We start from the raw sequence: 25,477 nt of genomic DNA, 5'->3' as shown, positions 1-25,477 counted from the left end.
ATGCAACTACAACTCCCAGCATGGCAAGACAGCTGTTCGTACATGCTGGGAGTTGTAATTTTGCAAGATTTAGAGGGCCACGGTTTAGAAAACACTGCACAGTGATCTCCAAACTGTGGCCCTCCAGATGTTGCAAAACTACAAATCCCAGCCTGCCCAGACAGCAACATCTGGAGGGCTACAGTTTAGAGACTGTATGGTGGTCTCAAACTGTAGCCCTCCAGATGTTGCTAGGCAACTCACCGGCTTCCGTAGTCTGCAGCAGTGAGCCAGCTGCACGTCATCGCTGTCCGCCGATCGCCGCCCACTGCCACCGCCAATAGTAAGTGACCTTCGGCGCCGGTCACCATCGGTTTCCCCGCTCTGTCCGGACTACAGTGGTTGGGCAGAGCGGGGAACCGAATGTTAAGCCACCCCCCCCCCCCCCCCCAATCTGCTACTGGTCGTCGCTTTTCAACGACCAATAGCAGGGATAGGACGGGTGGCACCCCTGCCACCTCACTCCTATCCCTTCAGGGAGTTGGGGGTTTCTTGGGCACCCCCGATCCCCCTTATATTCCGGGACACCGGAGACCCGTTTGACCCGGAATCGCCACAGAATTGACCGGCGATTGCTGACATGGGGGGATGTCAGATAGATATCAGCATCAAAAAAGAAATTCACACACACTGTTATAACTGCAAAAGATTCTTTTTCCTTTATATGAAAATATTCTTCACAAATTACAAAAAGGCAAGAAAAGCAGTAAATAATCACCCAGGTGGATATAGATAGTCCGCAAAATGTATGCTGGAGAAATCGTCGGCTTCTTTAAGGTTTCGACATGCAGCTCCACTGCTGTGTTTCTCCGGCCGTCTCCATACCTCCCTTTTTAATACAAAGTGGATACAAAGATTATGTACGTTAAAACCCCATGGGATTAATGAAAATTTTTATTTTAATGTTTGTTTGTAAGATGTAGTTAGGATATTTTCTATGATTATAAAGTAATTTTTAATAGTAATTTCTACATCTTTTGTATTCTTGTAGAGTTTATTTCTCGCGAAAGTTTGACACTATGTATTTTGGTGATGGGAGTGTTCACTATGCTTGACAAAGGAGGTGTAGCCTCTGAAACGTTGCAACTCAGTTCACCTGTCCTTTGTTTGCATGGAGACAGCCGGAGAAACACAGCAGTGGAGCTGCATGTCGAAACCTTTAAGAAGCCGATGATTTCTCCAGCATACATTTTGCGGACTATCTATATTCACCTTGGTGATTATTTACTGCTTTTCTTGCCTTTTTGTAATTTGTGAAGAATATTTTCATATAAAGGAAAAATAATCTTTTGCAGTTATAAAAGTGTGTGTGAATTTCTTTTTTTGACGGTGTACACACTGGGAATAGAGCACCAAGTCACCACACTGATACACCCTGAGACGCATGTCCATTCCCATTATCTTTTACTTGTGGACTTCAGAGATAGATATCAGCAATCATCCCGGTCCGGTCCCCGACCGGCTAGCGGGGGGGACTGAAATTTCCACAGGCGTAACCATAAGCCCTCAGTCCTTAAGGACTCTAAAAAGGGGGCGTATTGATACGCCCGACGTAATGTAATAGACATACCCCTATTTCTTAATATTCAAGGACTCAATAGTGAAAGGGTCTGTTCCCCAGAACAGGTGTATAGCAAATGCGGTGCCAATATTCAAAAAGGGGCCAATAAATGACCCAGGGAATTATATGTCAGTCTAGCCTCCGTTGTACGTAACTTGTATGAGGGTTTTCTAAGAAAGTGTTTCTCAAGCATGGTCCTCAAGTACCCCCAAATGGTCATGTTTTCTGGATTTCCTTAGTCTTTCACAGGTGATATAATTTTGGTCAGTGGATCAGGCATCACCAGTTATATAATCTGTGACTAAGGCTAGGTTCACATGGCTGTTGTCTTCCGTCCTGATATTCTCCTGTTATTGCTGCTAAATGGACTATACTAGCAAACGGATGTAAAAGGATGCAAACTGATGCAACAGGATGACATTTTTCTGTTATTTTAATGAAAAAAAAAAAGGACACGTTGCATACTGTTGCATCCATTTATATCCTTTATTGTCCGTTTGTATCAGGTTTTTTTTTCCGCTCACATCTCTTCGGAGCATGCTCAGAAGTAATAACTGATCAAAAATGGACTGGAAAAAACTGATGCAAACGGGTGACATTAACCCCTTCATGACCCAGCCCATTTTCACCTTCATGACCTGGGCATTTTTTGAAAATCTGACCACTGTCACTTTAAACATTAATATCTCTGGAATGCTTTTACTTATCATTCTGGTTCCGAGATTGTTTTTTCGTGACATATTCTACTTTATGTTATCGGTAAAATTTCACTGATGTTTGCATCCTTTCTTGGTAAAAAATCTAAAAATTTCATGAAAATTTTGAAAATTTAGCATTTTTCTAACTTTGAAAGTCTCTGCTTGAAAGGAAAATGGATATTCCAAATTAATTACATATTGATTCACATATACAATATGTCTACTTTGTGTTTGCATAAAAAAAATTACAAGTTTTTACTTTTGGAAGACACCAGAGGGCTTCAAAGTTCCGCAGCAATTTTCCAATTTTTCTCAAGATTTTCAAAATCGTAATTTTTCAGGGCCCAGTTCAGGTTGGAAGTGGATTTTAAGGATCTTCATATTAGAAATACCCCATAAATGACCCCATTATAAAAACTGCACCCCCCAAAGTATTCAAAATGACATTCAGTAAGTGTTTTAACCCTTTAGGTGTTTCACAGGAATAGCAGCAAAGTGAAGGAGAAAATTCTAAATCTTCATTTTTTACACTCGCATTTTCTTGTAGACCCAATTTTTTAATTTTTACAAGGGGTAAAAGGAGAGAAATCACCCTAAAATTGGTAACCCAATTTCTCTTGAGTAAGGAAATACCTCATATGCGTATGTAAAGTGTTCGGCGGGCGCAGTAGAGGGCTCAGAAGGGAAGGAGCGACAATGGGATTTTGGAGAGTGAGTTTTTCTGAAAGGGTTTTTGGGGGGCATGTCCCATTTAGGAACCCCCTATGGTGCCAGAACAGTGGACCCCCCCCCACATGTGACCCCATTTTGGAAACTATACCCCTCATGGAATTTAATAAGGGGTGCAGTGAGCATTTACACCCCACTGGCGTTTGACAGATATTTGAAACAGTGGACTGTGCAAATCAAAAATTTTATTTTTCATTTTCACAGACTACTGTTCCAAAAATCTGTCATACACCAGTGGGGTGTAAATGCTCACTGCACCCCTTATTACATTCCGTGAGGGGTGTAGTTTCCAAAATGGGGTCACATGTGGATATTGTTTTGCGTTTGTCAGAACTGCTGTAACAATCAGCCACCCCTGTGCAAATCGCCTCAAATGTACATGGTGCACTCTCCCTTCTGGGCCTTGTTGTGCGCCCCCAGAGCACTTTGCGCCCACATATGGGGTATCGCCGTACTCAGGAGAAATTGCGTTACAAATTTAGAGGGTCTTTTTTCCCTTTTACCTCTTGTGAAAATGAAAAGTATAGGGCAACACCAGCATGTCAGTGTAAAAAAATTTATTTTTTTACACTAACATGCTGGTGTAGACCCCAACTTCACCTTTTCATAAGGGGTTAAAGAAGAAAAAGCCCCCCAAAATTTGTAAGGCAATTTCTCCCGAGTACGGCGATACCCCATATGTGTCCCAAAACTGTTGCCCTGAAATACGACAGGGCTCCAAAGTGAGAGAGCGCCATGCGCATTTCAGGTCTGAATTAGGGATTTGCATAGGGGTGGACATAGGGGTATTCTATGCCAGTGATTCCCAAACAGGGTGCCTCCAGCTGTTGCAAAACTCCCAGCATGCCTGGACAGTCAATGGCTGTCCGGAAATACTGGGAGTTATTATTTTGCAACAGCTGGAGGCTCCGTTTTGGAAACAGTAGCGTACCAGACGTTTTTCATTTTTTTGGGGAGGGGGGCTGTGTAGGGGTATGTGTATATGTAGTGTTTTTTACTTTTTATTTTAGGTTAGTGTCAGTGTAGTGTAGTGTTTTTAGGGTACAGTCACATGGGCAGAGGTTCACAGCAAGTTTGCCGCTGGAAGTTTGAGCTGCAGCGCAAAATTTGCGCCATCTCAAACTTGCAGCACTCACTGTAAACCTCCGCCCATGTGAGTGTACCCTGTACATTCACATTGGGGGGAGGGGGCAAACATCCAGCTGTTGCAAACTCCGAGCATGCCCTTTGGCTGTCCGTGCATGCTGGGAGTTGTAGTTTTGCAACAGCTGGAGGAACACTGGTTTGGAAACACTAAGTTAAGTAATAAACTTTCAAGTGTTTTGCAACCAAACTTAGTGTTTCCAAACCAGCGTGCCTCCAGCTGTTGCAAAACTACAACTCCCAGCATGCATGGTCTGTCAGTGCATGCTGTGAGTTATAGTTTTGCAACAATTGCAACAGCTGGAGGCACTGAGGTAGGAAACGGACAATGTTTCCCAACTAGTGTGCCTCCAGTTGTTGCAAAACTACAACTCCCAGCATGCCCAGACTGCCAAGGCATGCTGGAAGTTGTAGTTCGGCAATATCTGAAGGATCAGATGTTGCCGAACTACAACTTCCAGCATGCTTGGGCAGTCTGGGCATGCTGGGAGTTGTAGTTTTGCAACATCTGGAGGTCCACAGTTTGGAGACCACTGTATAATGGTCTCCAATCTGTGCTCTTCCAGATGTTAGAGAACTACAACTCCCAGCATGCCTGGACAGACTGAGCATGCTGAGATTTGTAGTTTTGCAACATCTGGAAGAGCACAGATTGGAGACCATTATACAGTGGTCTCCAAACTGTGGACCTCCAGATGTTGCAAAACTACAACTCCCAGCATGCCCAGAAAGCCAAAGGCTGTCTGGGCATGCTGGGAGTTGCAGTTTTGAAACTCTCAGAGGCAGCAGAGAGATCGCTTTACGGCGATCTCACTGCTGCCAATGAAGATGCCGCACTTCTGCCGGAAACTCACCTCCGGGACGCAGCGCAGCCAGGACCGCCTGGAGGACGTCGCTCGCGCCGGGACCGCTCGGGACACCGCTCGGACGGGTAAGTGACGCCGGGGGACAGGTCAGGGACACTTAGCAGAGCGGTGTGTGTCCCGATCCCCGTGATCTGAACTCACACACCGCACTGCTAAGTATTTTCATAGCGAAACGCTGCTATCAGCTAGTCAGATTTGACCAGCTGATAGCAGCGATCGCTGGGGGGGGGGTGGGGGACGAAACCCCCCGTGGTCGCACGGTAAGATGGCTAGCTATCAGTGATAGCCACCATCTTTCCGGGCGCTGCGGGATGCCGCGAGTAGCGGCAGTAATGTCCATGACGTACCTGTATGTCATGGGTCGGGAACACCTTGCCACCCATGACGTACAGGTATGTCATAGGTCGGGAAGGGGTTAAAGGCTCATCCATTTTCCATAGACTTCAATGTTAAATTTAGAATATCCGTTTCTCGTCCTGTTTTTTTTATGGGAAAAAAAATACATGCACAGTCTTTTTTCCTTAAAAAAAAAAGAAAAACAATAGGATCCATTTACAACAGTTTGTAAACCGTTTGCAAAAGGCCTGAAAAGATATAATAATGGGCATGAATTAACAGGGACAGGCGGCAATGTGAACGAGCCCTAAGGAAATCCTGAAAACATGACCTGTTGGGGATACTTGAGGACCGAGCTTGAGAAACACTGTTCTAAGAGATGCCATATTGAAGTATCTCAATAAAAATAAATGCATGACTTCATATCAGCAAGGATTTATGAGCAAAGGTCCTGTCAAACTAACCTGGTCAGCTTTTATGAGGAGGTGAGCTCAAGACTAGGCCTGGATGAATCGCTGGATGTTGTATATCTTGATTTTTTCAAACCATGACACGGTGCCCCACAAAAGGTTGGTACATAAAATTAAAATGCTTGGACTGGGGGAATATCTGTGTAAGTAGGTAAGTAACTGGCTCAGTTATAGGCAACAGAGGGTAGTTACTAATGGTACATACTAGGTGACTGTTACTAGTGGGTACCACAGGTCAGTTTTGGGACCTATTCTATTTCATACATGTATTAGTGACCTTGTAGAGGGATTGTATAGTACAGTGTCAATCTTTGCAGATGATACTAAGCTCTGTAAACTGGTTAACACAATAGAGGACAGAGCACTGTTACAAATTAATCTGGATAGGTTTGAGACTTAAACTTAAAGTGGTAGATGAGGTTCAACACTGATAAATGTAAGATTTTGCACATGGGTAGGAAACATAGAGGCTGGGGTTATGTTCCTTTTACAACTGACATGGAAAAAGATTTAGGAGTTTTTGTTGACAGTAAATTGTAACGACCAGTGTCAGGCAGCTGCTGCCAAAGCAAATAAAATCATGGGGTGCATCATAAAGGCATAGATGTGCACAACAAGGAAAAAATTTAACCACTGTACAAATCACTAGTCAGACCACACATGGAATACTGTGTACGGTACTGGGCATCAGGGTACAAGAAATATATATGGTGCAGATGGAGGGTTCAAACACGGGCAACCAGAGTAATAAGGGGAATGGGAGGACTACAGTACCCAGAAGGATTATAAGAGTTTTTTCATTTAGAAAAAAAAAAAACAGCTTAGGGGTAACCTAATAACTATGAATAAATATATCGGGGGCAATACAGAGATGTCTCCCATAATCTATTTATACCCAGGACTTTTTCTATAACACGGGGACATTCTCTAGGTATAGAGGAAAGAAGGCTTCTACACCAGCCCAGTTAGGGATTCTTTACTGTAAGAACAGTGAGATGATAGAACTCACTGTCAGAGTCAGTGGTCACGGTGAACTCATTAAAAGACTTCAAAAGGGGTCCACATACATTTCTGGGAAGGAATACCATTACAGGTTATGGATACTAGATTTATAGGGACAGAACCTTGATCCAGGGATTTATTGTCAACTGGCAACTGGCATCTGCCTCATAAAGGTTTTTTGGAGTTTGTATTGCTGGCAGTTGGTAACCGCCTACGTTCAGCATGTCTTGCTGCTTACCTCAGCCAAAGTCGATGCAGGCTCTGGACTTCATCCCCTGCACTGTCGCAGGTGGCAACAATTTCTGTTGCAACACGTAGGAACCACAAACATGCAAGGCTGTCACTTTAAGGATCAGTGCATGTCCCTGATTCCTGTCCTTCTCTAACCCCTGCCAGGCACCACCTATTTAAGAGCACTCCTCCCTTCCTGTAGTACCTGAGAAATATTGTGTAACTTCACAGCAAAGGTGTCTGTCTGGTCTCCTGTGATCCTGCATTCTTGACCAAGTCTGTTGCCTGACTCTGCCCCAGTCTTTAAATAGAGGCTACACAGCCTCCCATAGACATGAATGGAGGAAGCGTGGTGTCACGAACACGGAACAGATAAATGTTCAGAACACCAAGGTGCCAGCCCGGAGATCGCAGCCAGACTGCCCGTGATCAGACATCCTATCCCATATACTTTGGATGGGGGATAAGCTGTCTAGGGGCAGAGTACCCCTTTAATGATCTCTGAATAAATGAAAATTGAGCTCCCGCCTCCTGCTGTTGAAAATTATTTGTGAAAATCTGCTCAGATTTGTCATGTGTCTGCAAGAAAAACAATACAAGTCTATGGAGGGGGGAGGTATTGCAGAGATAGGCTTCCATAAGGGTGTCGGCTTTGAATGGTGCAGATTACAGGACATACAAAGTTAGGTAAAAAACTTCATCAGGCATAACAAGAGACACAAGGATGGTGAATTTGGAGGGGGGAGGACAATGTCTATCAATTCTGGAAGAACTGCAAAGCATGAAACTGAAGCATGCAGAGCAGAAATCTGCTGAAAAATAACATATACAAGCAATGGCCAGAAATGTACCGTACATACACAGGAGAGTGCTTCCTTAAAAGTAACTTAAAATGACAGGTTTACACTTTAAGGCCATGTTCACATATCGGAATTTCCGTTCCGCATTCTGCATTGGAATTCGGCACAGAGATTCTGTTTCCACAGAGTCCTGTTGAATTCAATGGGATTCTGCTGCATTGTGCACAAGGTGAAATTTCCGTGCCAGATGTTTCCAGCATGGAAATTCCGATTTACATTAACACATTAATTCTTTCTGCGGTCTCTGCGCGGAATGCATAGCCATCTATGAGATGGTGCGGTCCTAGCGCTGGCATGTTTATTGCTGATGCTAAAAAAAAATTGTAAATACATGCACCAAAATTTGTATTTTTAAAATTGTCATTTTCTGACCCCTATCCATTTTTTATTTTTCCGTATACAGGGCATTATGAGGACAATTCTTTTGTGCCGTGATCCTAAGTTTTTATCTGTACCATGATTGTTTTGATGGGACTTATTGATCACTTTTTATATATTTTTTTAGGGTATACAAAGTGACCAAAAATATGCAATTTTGGACTTTGGAATTGTTTTTACGTGTACACCACTGACTGTGCAGTTTAATTAAAATTATATTTTCATAGTTCAGACATTTAAGCACGTGGCAATACCAAATATGTTAATTTGTATTTACTTTTTTTTTATGAGAAAGGGGGGGGGGAGATTAAAACTTTTATTCAGGAAGGGGTTAAATCACATTTATTCACTTTTTTTTTTTTTTACGTTTTTTTTTTTTTTTTTTTTTAAAGCCTCCATAGGGGACTATTGGGTGCAATTCTTTGATTGCATACAATGAACAATGCTATGCCATAGCATAGCACTGATCAGTGTAATCTGTGCTCGATTACTCCAGCCTGGATATCAGGCTTGGAGCAATGGAGGGACAATCGGACAGCGAGGAGCAAGGTAAGGCTCCTTCCACTGTCCTCTCAGCTGTTCGGGACACCGCAATTATATATGCAACTAGCTGAGTACCCGGCGTTGCCCGGTTTTTCCTTCCTAATCCGTGTTGGGGAGGAAAATAAACAAAGGAGGAAGCTTTTGACTTCATATCCAGTCCTCATATATTGTTGTCATTTCCCAACCCCATATCCCGACCTCCTATCCCGTCCTCCTATCTCGACCTCCTATCCCGTCCTCCTATCCCGACCTCCTTTCCCGACCTCCTTTCCCGACCTCCTTTCCCGACCTCCTTTCCCGGCCTCCTATCCCCACCTCCTATCCCCACCTCCTATCCCCACCTCCTATCCCCACCTCCTATCCAGTCCTCATATCCCAACATCCTATCCCGACCTCCTTTCCAGTCCTCATATCTCGACCTCCTATCCCGACATCATACCCGACCTCATATCTTGTCCTCATATCCCGTCCTCATATCTCGACCTCCTGTCCCAACCTCCTATACAGTCCTCCTATCCCGTCCTCCTATCCTGACCTCCTATCCCGACCTCCTATCCCATTCTCCTATCCCGTCCTCCTATCCCATCCTCATATCCCGTCCTCATATCTCGACCTCCTATCTCAACCTCCTTTCCCGTCCTCCTACCTCGACCTCCTATCCCATCGTCCTATCCCGTTCTCCTATCCTGACCTCCTTTCCAGTCCTCATATCTCGACCTCCTTTCCAGTCCTTATATCTCGACCTCCTATCCCGTCCTCATATCCCGACATCATACCCGACCTCATATCTTGTCCTCATATCCCGTCCTCCTACCTCGACCTCCTATCCCGTTCTCCTATCCTGACCTCCTATCCCGACCTCCTTTCCAGTCCTCATATCTCGACCTCCTTTCCAGTCCTCATATCTCTACCTCCTATCCCGTCCTCATATCCCGACATCATACCCGACCTCATATCTTGTCCTCATATCCCGTCCTCATATCTCGACCTCCTGTCCCAACCTCCTATACAGTCCTCCTATCCCGACCTCCTATCCCAATCTCCTATCCCGTCCTCCTATCCCATCCTCATATCTCGACCTCCTATCTCAACCTCCTTTCCCGTCCTCCTATCTCGACCTCCTTTCCCGTCCTCCTATCCCGACCTCCTTTCCCGTCGCCATATCTCGACCTCCTATCCCAACCTCCTGTCCCAACCTCCTATACAGTCCTCCTATCCCAATCTCCTATCCCAATCTCCTATCCCGTCCTCCTATCCCATCCTCATATCTCGACCTCCTATCTCAACCTCCTTTCCCGTCCTCCTTTCCCGTCGCCATATCTCGACCTCCTATCCCATCGTCCTATCTCGACCTCCTATCCCGACCTCCTATCCCGTCCTCCTATCCTGACCTCCTATCCCGACCTCCTATCCCGACCTCCTATCCCGACCTCCTATCCCGACCTCCTATCCCGACCTCCTATCCCGACCTCCTATCCAGACCTCCTATCCAGACCTCCTATCCAGACCTCCTATCCTGTCCTCATATCCCGTCCTCATATCCCGTCCTCCTATCCCGACATCCTACCCGACCTCATATCTCGTCCTCATATCCTGTCTCCTATCCCGACCTCTCATCCCGTCCTCATATCCCGACCCGTAATATGTGTACCAGATATTGAAATATCTCCAGCCGTACGGAAGTTATATGGGAACATACATTTCCCATTTATTTGCATGGGACTTTAAACAAAAAACCCGACCCTCACAAATGGAGGTAGTTAAGGGTTAAATTAACTATCCTATATTTTAAGTGGACATATAAGTAACATGTGACCAAATATTATCAAAATATCTCCAGCCGTTTGGAAGTTATGCAGTCTCATATATTTCCCCTTGACTTGTATGGGACTTTAAACATAAATGCCGCCCCTGGCAAATGGGGGTGAGTAAGGGTTCAATCACCTATCCTATGGTTGTTGATGACAAATAAGTAATATGCGTACCAAGTTTCATGTTAATATCTTTAGCTGTTTGGACGTTTTTGTGGAACATACACACATACATACATACATACACACACACATACACGTTGAGTTTTATATATATTGATAACTAGCTGAGTACCCGGTGTTGCCCGGTTTTTCCTTCCTAATCCTTGTTGGGGAGGAAAATAAACAAAGGAGGAAGCTTTTGACTTCATATCCAGTCCTCATATATTGTTGTCATATCCCAACCCCACATCCCGACCTCCTATCCCGTCCTCCTATCTCGACCTCCTGTCCCGACCTCCTATCCCGTCCTCATATACCGTCCACCTATCTCGACCTCCTATGCCGTCCTCCTATCCCAACCTCCTATCTCGACCTCCTATCTCGTCCTCCTATCCCGTCCTCCTATCCCGACCTTCTATCTCGACCTCCTATCCCGTCCTCATATCTCAACCTCCTATCTCGACCTACTATCCCATCCTCCTATCTCGACCTCCTATCTTGACCTCCTATCCCAACCTCCTATACAGACCTCCTATCCCATCCTCCTATCCCATCCTCCTATCTCGTCCTCCTATCCCGTCCTCCTATCCCGACCTTCTATCTCGACCTCCTATCCCGTCCTCATATCTCAACCTCCTATCTTGACCTACTATCCCATCCTCCTATCTCGACCTCCTATACAGACCTCCTATCCCATCCTCCTATCTCGACCTCATATCCCGTCCTCCTATCTCGACCTCCTATCCCGTCCTCATATCTCGACCTCCCATCCTGACCTCCTATCCCGACCCGTAACATGTGTACCAGGTATTGAATTCGCTCCAGCCCTACGGAAATTATATGGGAACATACATTTCCCATTGATTTGCATGGGAAATCCCCGACCCCGACAAATGGGGGTAGTTAAGGGTTAAATTTACGATCCTATATTTTAAGTGGACATATAAGTAACATTTGACAAAGTATTATCGAAATATCTCCAGCCGTTTGGAAGTTATGCAGTAACATATATTTCCCATTGACTTGTATGGGACTTTAAACATAAGCCCCGCCCCTGGCAAATGGGGGTGAGTAAGGGTTAAATTACCTACCCTATGTTTGTTGTTGACATATAAGTAACATGTGTGCCAAGTTTCATGTTAATATCTTTAGCCGTTTGAAAGTTTTTGTGGAACATACACACATACATACATACATACATACAAAGACACACACACACACACACACACGTTGAGTTTTATATATATATATATATATATATATATATATATATATATATATATATATATAGATTAGATTGCATTTACTGTATAATGCTATGCCTATGGCATAGCATTACACAGTGTGATCGGCAACCCACTGATATAACATGGCTAAGCCAGGCTACATCAGTGAATCGGCGATCGGTGGCAGGAGGCAGGTAAGGGGACCCTCCTGCGCCGCTTTAGCTCACAGAACCCCCGCAATCATGTAGCAGGGGTTCCGTGAGCCTCTGTGAGCTATCGATTTTTTATTTTACTTTAGACGCCGTGATCTGCATTGATTACAGCATCTAAAAGGATTAATGACCGGCAGCATTGGGATTGCTGCAGCCTGTCATTAAAAGAGAGTGTCTGGCTACTGATAGTAGCTGACACTCACTGTTCTGAAGTGAGTGCAGCTCCTGCGCTTGCTTAAAAGACGCTTAAGGACTCAGGGCGTACAGGTACGCCCATGGTCCTTAAGAACCAGGGTGTAAGGACGTACCTGTACGTCCTTTGTCCTAAATTGGTTAAACTAACAGGCCTATAATTCCAAGGGTCACTTTTTGGCCCCTTTTAGTATATTGGCACTGCTTTTGCTATGCGCCAGTCCTGGGGAACAGACCCTAGAAAAAGTGGTCTATTACATTAAATTGCTTAAATGTGAGAATGAATGGCATCTGTACCTGAGGTTGGTCTATTTTGATTTTTTGTAGACGGCACCGTACTTCTTCCCGGGTTAGACAGGTGAGGTGATATGTACTGGGAAGTTTACCTTATCCTGCTGTATTTCACTTGGCATTTCATATTCCTCTGTGAATACAGTGGAGAAGAAAGTTTAAAGGGGTACTCCGGTGGAAAACTTTTTTTTTTAATCAACTGGTGCCAGAAAGTTTAACAGATTTGTAAATTACTTCTATTAAAAAATCTTAATCCTTCCTGTACTTATTAGCTGCTGAATACTACAGTGGAAATTATTTTCCGTTTGAAACACAGAGCTGTCTGCTGACATCATGAGCACAGTGCTCTCTGCTGACATCTCTGTCCATTTTAGGAACTGTCCAAAGTAAAAGGAAAACCGCATAGCAAACATGCTGTTCTGGTCAGTTCCTAAAATGGACAGAGATGTCAGCAGAGAGCACTGTGCTCATGATGTCAGCAGATAGCTCTGTGTTTCAAAAAGAAAAGAATTTCCGTTGTAGTACTCAGCAGCTAATAAGTACAGGAAGGATTAAGATTTTTTAATAGAAGTAATTTACAAATCTGTTTAACTTTCTGGCACCAGTTGATTTAAAAAAAAAGTTTTTCACCGGAGTACCCCTTTAACCCCTTAACGACGCAGGACGTATATTTAAGTCCTGCGTCAGCTCCCGCGATATGAAGCGGGATCGCGCCGCGATCCTGCATCATATCGCTTCGGTCCCGGCGGCTAATACCACACATCGCTGATCGCGGCGATGTGCGATATTAACCCTTTAGAAGCGGCGGTCAAAGCTGACCGCCGCTACTAAAGTGAAACTGAAAGTGACCCGGCTGCTCAGTCGGGCTGTTCGGGACCGCCGCGGTGAAATCGCGGCGTCCCGAACAGCTGATCGGACACCGGGAGGGCCCTTACCTGCCTACTCGGTGTCCGATCGACGAATGACTGCTCCGTGCCTGAGATCCAGGCAGGAGCAGTCAAGCGCCGATAATGCTGATCACAGGCGTGTTAATACACGCCAGTGATCAGCATAGGAGATCAGTGTGTGCAGTGTTATAGGTCCCTATGGGAGCTATAACACTGCAAAAAAAAATTTAAAAAAAAGTGTTAATAAAGGTCATTTAACCCCTTCCCTAATAAAAGTTTGAATCACCCCCCTTTTCCCATAAAAAAATAAAACAGTGTAAAAAAATAAATAAATAAACATATGTGGTATCGCCGCGTGCGTAAATGTCCGAGCTATAAAAATATATCATTAATTAAACCGCACGGTCAATGGCGTACGCGCAAAAAAATTCCAAAAAAAAGTCCAAAAAAGCGTATTTTGGTAACTTTTTATACCATTAAAAAAAATGAATAAAAAGTGATCAAAAAGTCAGATCAAAACAAAAATCATACCGATAAAAACTTCAGATCACGGCGCAAAAAATGAGTCCTCATACTGCCCTGTACGTGGAAAAATAAAAAAGTTATAGGGGTCAGAAGATGACATTTTTAAACGTATACATTTTCCTGCATGTAGTTATGATTTTTTCCAGAAGTGCGACAAAATCAAACCTATATAAGTAGGGTATCATTTTAACCGTATGGACCTACAGAATAATGATAAGGTGTAATTTTTACCGAAATATGCACTGCGTAGAAACGGAAGCCCCCAAAAGTTACAAAATGGCGGTTTTTTTCGATTTTGTCGCACAATGATTTTTTTTTTCGTTTCGCCATGCATTTTTGGGTAAAATAACTAATGTCACTGCAAAGTAGAATTGGCAACACAAAAAATAAGCCATAATATGGATTTTTAGGTGGAAAATTGAAAGGGTTATGATTTTTAAAAGGTAAGGAGGAAAAAACGAAAGTGCAAAAACGGAAAAACCCTGAGTCCTTAAGGGGTTAAATTAGGATGTGGGTCACAACATAACTTTAATGTTTTCATATAAAAAGAAATGTTACCTACCTGTGTGTTACCTGAGATCCACGAAGGCTGGACATTGTGTCCTCCAAATTTTGTCTCAGATCCAGCACATTTTGAACCGTTCTTTTCCGCTGAGTTTCAGGATCTGAGAAAAATTAGATTAGAAGAGTATGAGATTGGGATTTAAAATTCCCCTTTAAAGGTTATGTATAATTAAAAAAAAATACAGTCATGGCTATAAATGTTGGCACCCCTGAATATATTTTCAAGAAAATTAAGTATTTCTCACAGAAAAGGATTGCAGTAACACGTTTTGCTATACACATGTTTATTCCTTTTGTATGCGTTAGAACTAAACCAAAAAAGGTAGGAAAAAGAGCAAATTGGACATAATGCCACACAAAACTCAAAAAATGGGCTGGACAAAATTATTGGCACCCTTAACTTAATATTTGATTACACACCCTTTGGAAAAAATAACTGAAATCAGTCGCTTACCATAACCATCAATAAGCTTCTTACACCTCTCAGCCGGAATGTTGGACCACTCTTTCTTTGCAAACTGCTCCAGGTCTCTTATTGGAAGGGCGCCTTTTCCCAACAGCAAATTTAAGATCTTTTCACAGGTGTTCAATGGGATTTAGATCTGGACTCATTGCTGGCCACTTCAGAACTCTCCAGTTTTTTTACGTATGTTTGGGGACATTGTCCTGTTGGAAGACCCAAGATCTTGGACGCAAACCCAGCTTACTGTTCTGGGCTGTACAGTGCGACCCAAAATCCGTTGGTAATCCTCAGATTTCATGATGCCTTGCACACATTAAAGGCACCCTGTGCCAGAGGCAGCAAACAACCCCAAAACATCATTGAACCTCCACCATATTTCACTGTAGGTACTGTGTTCTTTTCTTTGTAGGACTCCGTTTACCATTTTCTGTAAAATTCGGTAGAATGATGTGCTTTACCAAAAAGCTCTATCTTGGTCTCATCTGTCCACAAGACGTTTTCTCAGAAGGATTTTGGCTTACTCAAGTTCATTTTGGCAAAATGTAGTTTTGCTTTTTTATGTCTTTGTGTCAGCAGTGGGGTCCTCCTGGGTCTCCTGCCATAGCTTTTCAATTAATTTAAATGTCGATCGATCGTTTGCGCTGACACTGATGCTTCCTAAGCCTGTAGGACAGCTTGAATATCTTCGAAACTTGTTTGGGGCTGCTTATCCACCATCCGACTACAGTGCGTTGACACCTTCTATCAATTTTTCTCTTCCATCCACACCCAGGGAGATTAGCTACAGTGCCATGGGTTGCAAACTTCTTGATAATGTTGTGCACTGTGGACAAAGGCTAATCTAGATCTCTGGAGATGGACTTGTAACCTTGAGATTGGTGATATTTTTCCACAATTTTGGTTCTCAAGTCCTCAGACAGTTTTCTTCTCTTTCTTTTGTCCATGCTTAGTGTGGCGCACACAGACACACAATGCAAATACTACGTGAACTTCTCTCCTTTTTATCTGCTTTCAGGTGTAATTTTTATATTGCCCGCACCTGTTACTTGACCCAGGTGAGTTTAAAGGAGCATAACATTTTTTTCCACAATTTTGAAAGGATTCCAATAATTTCGTCCAGACCATTTTTGGAGTGACATTATGTCCAATTTGCTTTTTTTCCGCCCTTTTGGTTTTGTTTCAATACACACAAAACATGTGTTACTGCAATCCTTTTCTGTGAGAAATACTTCATTTTCTTGAAAAATTTCAGGGGTGTCAACATTTATGGCCATGACTGTATATCATCCGCAGGGATCAGATCTTCCAAGATGGCAGACCGTGATCCCCTCACCTGCCTCAGCCGCTCTCCCTGGGTCTTCTGCTCTGTTCTGACATCGAGCAGACCAGAGCAGAAGATCGCCGATAATACTGATTAGTGCTATGCCTATGCATAGCACTGTTCAGTATATGCAATCTGATTATTGCTATAAATAGTCCCCTATATGGACATAAAAAGTGAAAAAAAGTGAAAAAAAGGCTAATCACATCTCTCCCAGGATAGGCGCGGATCTCGTGCTCTGGCGACGTTACATAGATGACATTTTATTTATATGGAAGGGACCAAGATAATTTTTAGACCATTTTATTCAGGAATTAAACACAAATTCATTGAACTTGAAATTTTCACCACATATCAGTACTGAATCACTTGAATTTCTAGACCTCCTGGTGTCTGTGAACCCACCAAAACTAACATGCAGTACTTACCATAAACCAGTATCCAAGAACAGCTTCATTCGATTCGACAGCTGCCACCTTCCTAGGTGGCTCCTGAATGTTCCGACAAGTCAATATCGTAGACTGAAGAGAAACTGCACTTTAGAAACTCAATTTGAAAAAGAAGCTTATTCTCTAACCGAAAAATTCCTTGAAAAGGGATATCCAAAAACAGTGCTGAACCAATCCTTTGATAAAATCCGAACATTAGATAGAAAATCTTTTTTTACCGACACCAGTAGGCCAGAATCGGGTGATCAAGAGCCGAAACTCATTATCCCTTTTAATAAAGATTTTAAACAAGTTGAAAAATTTTTTAAGAAGAATTGGCACCTTGTAAAAAATGATAAAATAATAGGACAAAACCTTCCTAATAATCCACCAATTGTATATACAAAAGTAACCAATTTAGGTATACAATTAGCACCAACGGTAAAATCCCCTTCAAATCCATCACCGAATTGGCTGCAGAGTAAAGGCTTCCACAGATGTGGAAACTGTTTAGGCTGCAAAACTACCAGTTTTCCTAAAAAAATTATAGAGGTCCCATCCACATCTATCGATTTTTTGTTTTACTTGTTTAACTTGTCACAGCAAAGGTGTTCTATATATAATACACTGTAAATGTAACAAGCAATACATCGGTCGCACCAAACGTCATCTTAAAGTACGCATCGCCGAACAAATCTATAACATCAAGAAAGGTGTAAAAGCACATCCCTTATCTTTACATTTTAACGATATTCATAATAATGATCCATTACAATTAACATTTACAGCATTACACACTGTAAAAATATGTTGGAGAGGAAGTGATTACATCACACGCATGTCACGAGCAGAATCAAAAATAATTTTGGAATTTGACTCATTGATCCCCAAGGGACTCAACGCCGAACTGGAACTTTTTGGATTTCTCTAGTTGACGTGGATCGGGTTCTTACCCACAAACCGTCATCGGCTGGCCGTTTATCGACCCGATGACGGAACCTGTGGTTGACCCTGTCCATGTCATATCTACAAGCAACATGCCTTTATCCAATTTTTGACACTTCTTATATCTATTATATTATTCATATATTTTCTCATACACTTTTCGTACTTTTGTCTTTATTTTTATTTATATTTTTATTTATTTTAATTTTAATTTTATTTCATTTTAATTTTAATTTTATTTTTACATTTATATTCATTTTTATTTTATTTTAATTCTTATTTATATTTATTTCATTTTATTTCTTTATTTTATTTCTATCTCTTGCGCCGCTGCCCCGTTGCCTCCCCCCACCCCCGGTGGCATAATTACCTGGGTCGGGTCCGCGCTGCTGTAGGCCTCCGGCGTGCGTCCCCTGCGTCGTTGCTATGCACGGCGCGGCGCATGACGTCAGTGCTGTTCAGCGCATAGCAACGACGCCAGGGACGCACGCCGGAGGCCTGCAACAGCGCGGACCCGACTCAGGTAATTATGCCACCGGGGATGGGGGGAGGCAACGGGGCAGCGGGGGAGGCAACGGGGCAGCGGCGCCGGCAATGGGTGCCGCTGCCCCTTCTCTCCCCCTGGCTATCGGCGCCGGTACCGATAGTCAGGGGGACAGAACGGGCAGCGGCGCCGATAGCCAGGGGGAGAGAAGGGCCGACAGCAGCGCTCTAGTCCCCAGGAAAGGCAGGGGGAGAGAAGCGGGCAGCGACGGCCTCTCTCCCCCTGCCTTTCCTGGGGGTGTATCGGCATATAACACGCACACAGACTTAAGGCTAAAAATGTTAGCCTAAAAAGTGCGTGTTATACGCCGACAAATACGGTATATATTTTTTTCCATCATGATAATTTATTTTTGAGCACATCTATTTAAAAAAAATATATATATTATTATTTTTATTTTATACAAAGGTGCTTTATTATTATTATTAGATCTATAGAAATATTTATTGTGCCTCATATACCAATTTCCTAAGTTCATCAGTATATGACTTCTAATATACAACCTGAACCTGCTATAAACAATATTATATTATATAACCAGTTACAAACAATATATCACCATTATGTCGATCTTATTTATTCTCCTTTTCTTTCTTTCTCTTGGTTCTTTATTTAATCTTTTTATGTATATATATGCAGATGCAAATCATAAAATGTTGCAGTATCTTGTAATACCTTTTTTTATTGGACTAACAGCATTATGTAGAGACAAGCTTTCGGGATTCCTCCCTTTATCAAGTCCAAAGCAAATCTAAGCTCACTAGCAGAAGACACAGGTCTTCCAGCCCTTGAAGAAATACGAAAAATTATCAAGGACCTACAGCCGATATTGGCGGAAGATGAGATGCTAAAAGAAATCTTCCCTGAACCTCCCATCTTGGCCTTTAGACAACCATACAATTTAAAACAAAAGCTGGTCAGCCGAAAATTACCTACAGAAAGAACAGACACAGAGAATGGGACCAAACCCTGCACCAAACCTCGCTGTAAACTCTGCCAACATACAAGATGGAAGCCACCCACAACAACAAGACATATAACATTAGGGGACTATACTCCTGCACATCCCCAAATGTGGTCTACATGATACAATGCACCAAGTGTGACATGGGATGCTACATTGGTGAAACCGTCCGGAAACTAAACGAAAGGATGAATCTACACAGACATTCCATCAACCACCATAAAGAAAATGACTACTGCACCCCAGTTGGACATCATTTTACCCAAACAGGCCACTCCATACATGACCTTACAATCAAGATACTGAGAGGGAACTTCAAAAACACTCAAGAGAGAAAGACATTTGAAGACAAAATGATACTGTTTTTTCACTCGAAAAACAGGGGACTCAATGTGGATTTCAGCTTCTTATCTCATTATCAAAATTTCTTATAACCTTTGCTATATACTGGATTCTCTTATAACCTGCACTGCATTCTCTTTTGCATCTCACTATGTCCTGCTCCAGTCTCTTCCCTGCTCCCCCCTCCCTCCCCCTTTTTCTCATCCTTATCTATTTAGTCTATGTTCCCATAACAGGACAATTTATGGCCCATCTTAGTGTGAATTCTCCACACCTATTGTCTTAACCCCTGCATATTTGTGAGATGTAACCTGTGTCTTCTGCTTGTGAGCTTAGATTTGCTTTGGACTTGATAAAGGGAGGAATCCCGAAAGCTTGTCTCTACAAAATTATGTTTGTCCAATAAAAAAGGTATTACAAGATACTGCAACATTTTATGATTTGCATCTGCATCACTGGACTAATACGGCTACTCAAATTTACTACATGTATATATATTCGGTACTATATGTATATACCTGATTTGTGGAATAATTCTCCAGAGTTTAGGTCTTTCCTTTTTTAAATGTGACATCACTGACCTCTCTTATATAAACCTGAAGCATGAGACCATTAATTGATATACACTTTTGGCTACTGAGGAATAAGACTACGATCTTGAAACGCATATAGCCTGTCCTTTTTAATATCACCACCTTCTATTATCATCATGAACTTTTAATCTAGCCTATTAGCCTTTGGCAGCGCTGCAGCACCTTATAATACGGACCACTACAGGATCGCGTGCTGTTGGCTGTCCGGGCATGCTGGGAGTTGTAGTTTTGCAACGTCTGGAGATCCGCAGGTTGAAGACCACTGGTATAGGAGGTAATACTCCCGCGTCCCCGCAGCTCCGGATCCGTCACCGCTGCCCTGGATGTCGCTCCATCGCTGTCGCCGTGTCCCCGTCGCTCCGGAACATCTCTGCTGCCGGCCGGGTATCCTCGCTCTCCGTTGCCACCATCACGTCATTACGCACGCCGACGCACGTACACGACGACGTGATGACGAGGAAGGAGAGTGCCGGCCATACAGGGGATCCTGGCAAAGAGAAAAACCGAGGAGGCAGGTAAGGTCCCTCCCGGTGTCCTGTAAGCACTAACCCGGCTATTCAGTCGGGCTGTTCGGGACCGCCGCGGTGAAATCGCGGCGGTCCCGAACAGCCCGACTGAACAGCCGGGTTAGTGTTATTTTCATTTCAGACGCAGCGGTCAGCTTTGATTGCCGAGTCTGAAGGGTTAATACAGGGCATCACCGCGACCGGTGATGTCCTGTATTAGCCGCGGGTCCTGGCCGTTGATGGCCGCAGGGACCGCCGCGATTGGGGTGTATTCGCCGTATAAGACGCACCAACTTTCCCCCCCCCCCCCAGTTTTGGGGAACAAAAAGTGCGTCTTATACGGCAAAAAATACGGTACTTAATTTAATATATATATTTTTTTTTTATTATTATTATATTATATTCCAATTTATTTCATACTATTATAATTGTCATAATTCATATCTATTTACAAACAATTCACATATAATATATTATCAATATCTTTTCTATCTATTTCATCTTCTATTTCCCACTCTTATTCACTGCCCTTTGAGGACTGGTTTTGTATATGGTGGTCTATTTTTAGATTATTATATAGAATAATCATTCTCTATTATGATAATGCTCTTCCGATAACACAGTAAACTATATTCTGGACAGACACAGAATAGTAAAGTATGCAAATGTGTACAAAAACACAGGCCTAGCTGCAAGCAAAAATCAATAATAAAAAATTTGTAAAACGATGTAGCATTTAGCTATATGTATTGCCCTCATACATTAGATGCATTAGGAAAGTCTTCAGACCCGTACACTTTTTTCACATTTTGTTATGAATAAATTTTCTCCCATCAATTTGCACTTTGTACCATATAATGAAAATGTAAAAAAAAAAGTTTGCATTTTTAAAAAGGTAAAAACAAAATTTTACATGGGCATAAGCATCCAGACCTTTTGACATTCAGCTCTAAGGGACTCCCACAGGGTCACCTATAGTAAAATCAGTTAATTGGACAGGATTTGGAAATGCACACTCAAGTCTATTAAAGGTCTTCCAGATGACAATGTATATCAGAGCAAAAACTAAGCCATGAATGGAAAATAACTGCCTGTAGAGCTTTGAAAAAGGATTGTGTAGAGACACAGATCTGGAGAAGGATACAAAAAAATTCTGATAAACTAAAAATTCCCAAGAGCATAGAGGCCTCCATAATTCTGAAACTGAAGATGTCTGTAACAGCCGCGTTGGCTGCCCCACCAAACTCAATGGTAACTCTGGATGTGCTCCAAATATAGTGTGTGCAGATGGCAGAAACTTCCAGAAGATTAACCATAAGTGAAGCACCCTACCAATCTGTACTTTATGGCAGAGTGGCCTGAAAGAAGCCCCTTTTTAGCAAAAGACATGAAAACCCACCTGGAGTTTGCAAAAAATAAAAAAAATAAAAAACTGTTAAATGGGCACTGTTAGATATAAGAAAAAACTTTTCATATGTTGTACCTCTTGGCAAAACAATAGTTTTTCTTATATACTTCTTTAAAAAATTCACCTTTTAATAAAGAAAAAGGCCTTTGAAAATCCCACCACTAGGGGTCCCCATACCTCATGGGACATTGATGAATCCCACAGCAGCATGAGCGTGTCCAAGGGTCATGGACACGAGATGGCTGATTGACATGGCTGTAGGGGGAACACAGCTAGCAGCAACACTGCTGTAACACAAAGTTGCAGCAATTTCAAAAACTGAGTTTTGAAAATACAGCTAACATCTTTCTATTTACATAAAATTTAAGTGAACTTTGAAGAAGTAGTCTCATGCCAGAAAACCTATCCCCGCCAAAACAAAAATGGTACCGATAAAAACTACAGATCCACATGCCTGTAGATGGAAAAATAAAAAAGTTAGAGGGGTCAGAAGAGGACAATTTTAAATGTACACATTTTCGTTCACAGTTATAATTCACAAGTTATAATTTTTTAGCAGAAGTAAAACAAAATCAAACCTATATAAATTGGGTGTCATTTTAATCATATGTATGTACAGAATAAAGATAAGGTGTCATTTTTACCGAAAAGTGCACTGCGTAGAGATGGAAGCTGCTAATAATTACAAAATGGCATTTTTTTTGCGTATATTTTGTGGTAAAATGACTGATGTCATTACAATGTAAAATTGGTAGAGCATATAACAGGCACTCATATAGGTCTGTAGGTGGAAAAGTAAAAGCGTTATGATTTTAAGAAGGTGAGGAGGAAAAAACTAAAGTGCAAAAAAGGTCCTTAAGGGGTTACATTTTTATTAGGGGAGGGTTTTTTTTTTTTACATTTTTAAAAACATTATATTTTAAAAAGTTCAGACATTTATGCACGCAGCAATACCACATATTTTTATTGATTAATTTTTTTAAATATGGGAGATGGGGGGGGGGGGGGGGGGGTGAGTCAAACCTTATTAGGGAAGGCGTTCAGATTTATCAACTTTTTTTTAACACTTTTTTTTAGTCTCCATGGGAGACTTTAGATGCAATTTTTAGATTGCATACACTGTTCAATGGCTGCAGTATTGGAGCGTTAATTGGATGGCAGGTTAGGGCCTTCCCGCTATCCTTGCAGTTGATTGGGACCCTGCAGCTTCTCTGACCTACCAGAGTTAATTTTCCTGTTTTAGAGGCCACAATCAACTTTGATTCAGCACTGCACGGGGTCCTGAGGGATTTTGCAGTCAAAATTATTATTATTATTTTAAATTTCCCACCCTGGCCTGCGTGCCTGTGACTCACGGTGCTGCAGGGGGAAGGGAAGTATGTGTGCGCTTTGCTGTGCGTGCGCACACAGCGTCCCCCAAAATCCCTCTGCGTCCCCCTGCGGCCCAGTGAGTGAGTGCCCTGGCAGTGTATTGACCCCTGCCCCAGAGTCCCCCTCTCCCCCTCCACCCCTCTGTCACCCCTCCTCTTGTCACCCATGTCCACCCCCCCTCTCACCCATGTCATCCATGTCCACCCCTCTGTCACACCTGTCCATTCCCCTGTAACACATGTTAACCTCCCCTTGTCCACCCCTCTGACCACCCCCCAGTCTACACCTGTCACCCATGTCCACCCCCCCCATTCACCCCTTTGTCACTCCTGTTCACCCCTCTTTTAACCGCTTGTCCACCCTCCTGTTATCCATGTCCACCTTGGCCATCCCCCTATCCACCCCTCTGTCATCCCTGCCCATCCCCGTGTCACCCATGTTTACCCCCCATTGTCCACCCCTCTGACCACATCCTTGTCACCCATGTTCACCCCTCTCTCCCTTTGTCACCCTATCCACCCGTTACCACCTTGTCACTCCTGTCCACCTCTTCTACACCCCTCTGCCACCCATGTACAACCCCCTACGCCCCCTGTCACCCATGTACACCCCTCTGTCTCCCATATACCCCTGTCACCCATGTACACTCCTCTGTCTCCCATGTACACCCCTGTACACTCCTCTACACCCCTCTGTCACCCATGTACACTGTTCTACACCGATCTGTCACCCATGTACACCCCTTTATTCTGCGGGTCAATACGATTAAAATGATACCCATGGCTAGATACTTTTATAAATTTTGCACCCCTTAAAAAAAAAAATCAAACTTTTTAAACAAAATCAGTAACCTAAAATCGCCCTATTTTGACCACCTATAACTTTTTCATTTTTCCGTATAGAGGGTGGTATGAGGGCTCATTTTTTTTGCGTTGCGTCATCATCTGTACTTTTTATCGATACCAGATTTGCATATATAAACCTTTTAAATCATTTTATATAAATTTTTTGGGGAATAAAATGTGACTAAAATGCAGCATTTTTGGACTTTTTTTTATTTTTAACGTTTACGCCGTTCACCGTACGGGATCATTAAAATTATATTTTGATAGTTCGACATTTATGCAAGCGGCGATACCAAATATATAAAAAAAAATTTTAATTACGCTTTTTGGGGGTAAAATGGTCAGGTGAGGGGACCTCCATCCGCCATTACAGATGATCGGATCCCCGCGACAGCGCTGCGGGCGATCCGATCATCTATTTTAACATGCGCACTGCCGCATATGCCGTTATCTGTACTGATCATGGCATCTGAGGGGTTAATGGCGGACATCCGCGTGGTTTGTAACTGGATTGAACACTGGCTCATGGATCGTACCCAGAGAGTGGTGGTAAATGATTCGTACTCTGATTGGTCCCCGGTTATTAGTGGTGTACCCCAAGGTTCAGTACTGGGCCCGCTGTTGTTTAATTTATTTATCAATGATATAGAGGATGGTATTAACAGCTCTGTTTCTATCTTTGCAGATGACACCAAGCTTTGTAGCACGGTACAGTCTATAGAGGATGTGCATAAGTTACAAGATGACTTGGATAGACTTAAGTGTCTGGGCATCCACTTGGCAAATGAGGTTCAATGTGGATAAATGTAAAGTTATGCATCTGGGTACTAATAACCTGCATGCATCGTATGTCTTAGGGGGGATTAAACTGGCAGAGTCACTGGTAGAGAAGGATCTGGGTGTACTTGTAGATCACAGACTACAGAATAGCATGCAATGTCAGGCTGCTGCTTCCAAAGCCGGCAGGATATTGTCATGTATCAAAAGAGGCATGGACTCAAGGGACAGGGACATAATACTC

The 25,477-nt window shown here is 42.8% G+C and overlaps 1 protein-coding gene across 9 annotated transcripts in view; it reads right to left on the bottom strand.

Annotated features, from left to right (window-relative positions):
• NAV1 (neuron navigator 1) overlaps window positions 1-25,477 on the bottom strand; it is a 526,544-nt gene that overhangs the window by 298,946 nt on the left and 202,121 nt on the right. For all 9 annotated transcript variants that reach the window (XM_056557725.1, XM_056557730.1, XM_056557732.1 and 6 more), the window contains one exon: window positions 14,725-14,827. In XM_056557725.1, coding sequence (XP_056413700.1) covers window positions 14,725-14,827 — 103 coding nt within the window. The remainder of the gene's footprint in view (window positions 1-14,724; window positions 14,828-25,477) is intronic.

The sequence above is a fragment of the Hyla sarda genome, chromosome 2 (assembly GCF_029499605.1).
Source record: "Hyla sarda isolate aHylSar1 chromosome 2, aHylSar1.hap1, whole genome shotgun sequence".
Classification (NCBI taxonomy): domain Eukaryota; kingdom Metazoa; phylum Chordata; class Amphibia; order Anura; family Hylidae; genus Hyla; species Hyla sarda.
The sequence above is the reverse complement of the archived record's forward strand: the minus strand, read 5'-3'. Positions and strand labels throughout refer to the sequence as shown.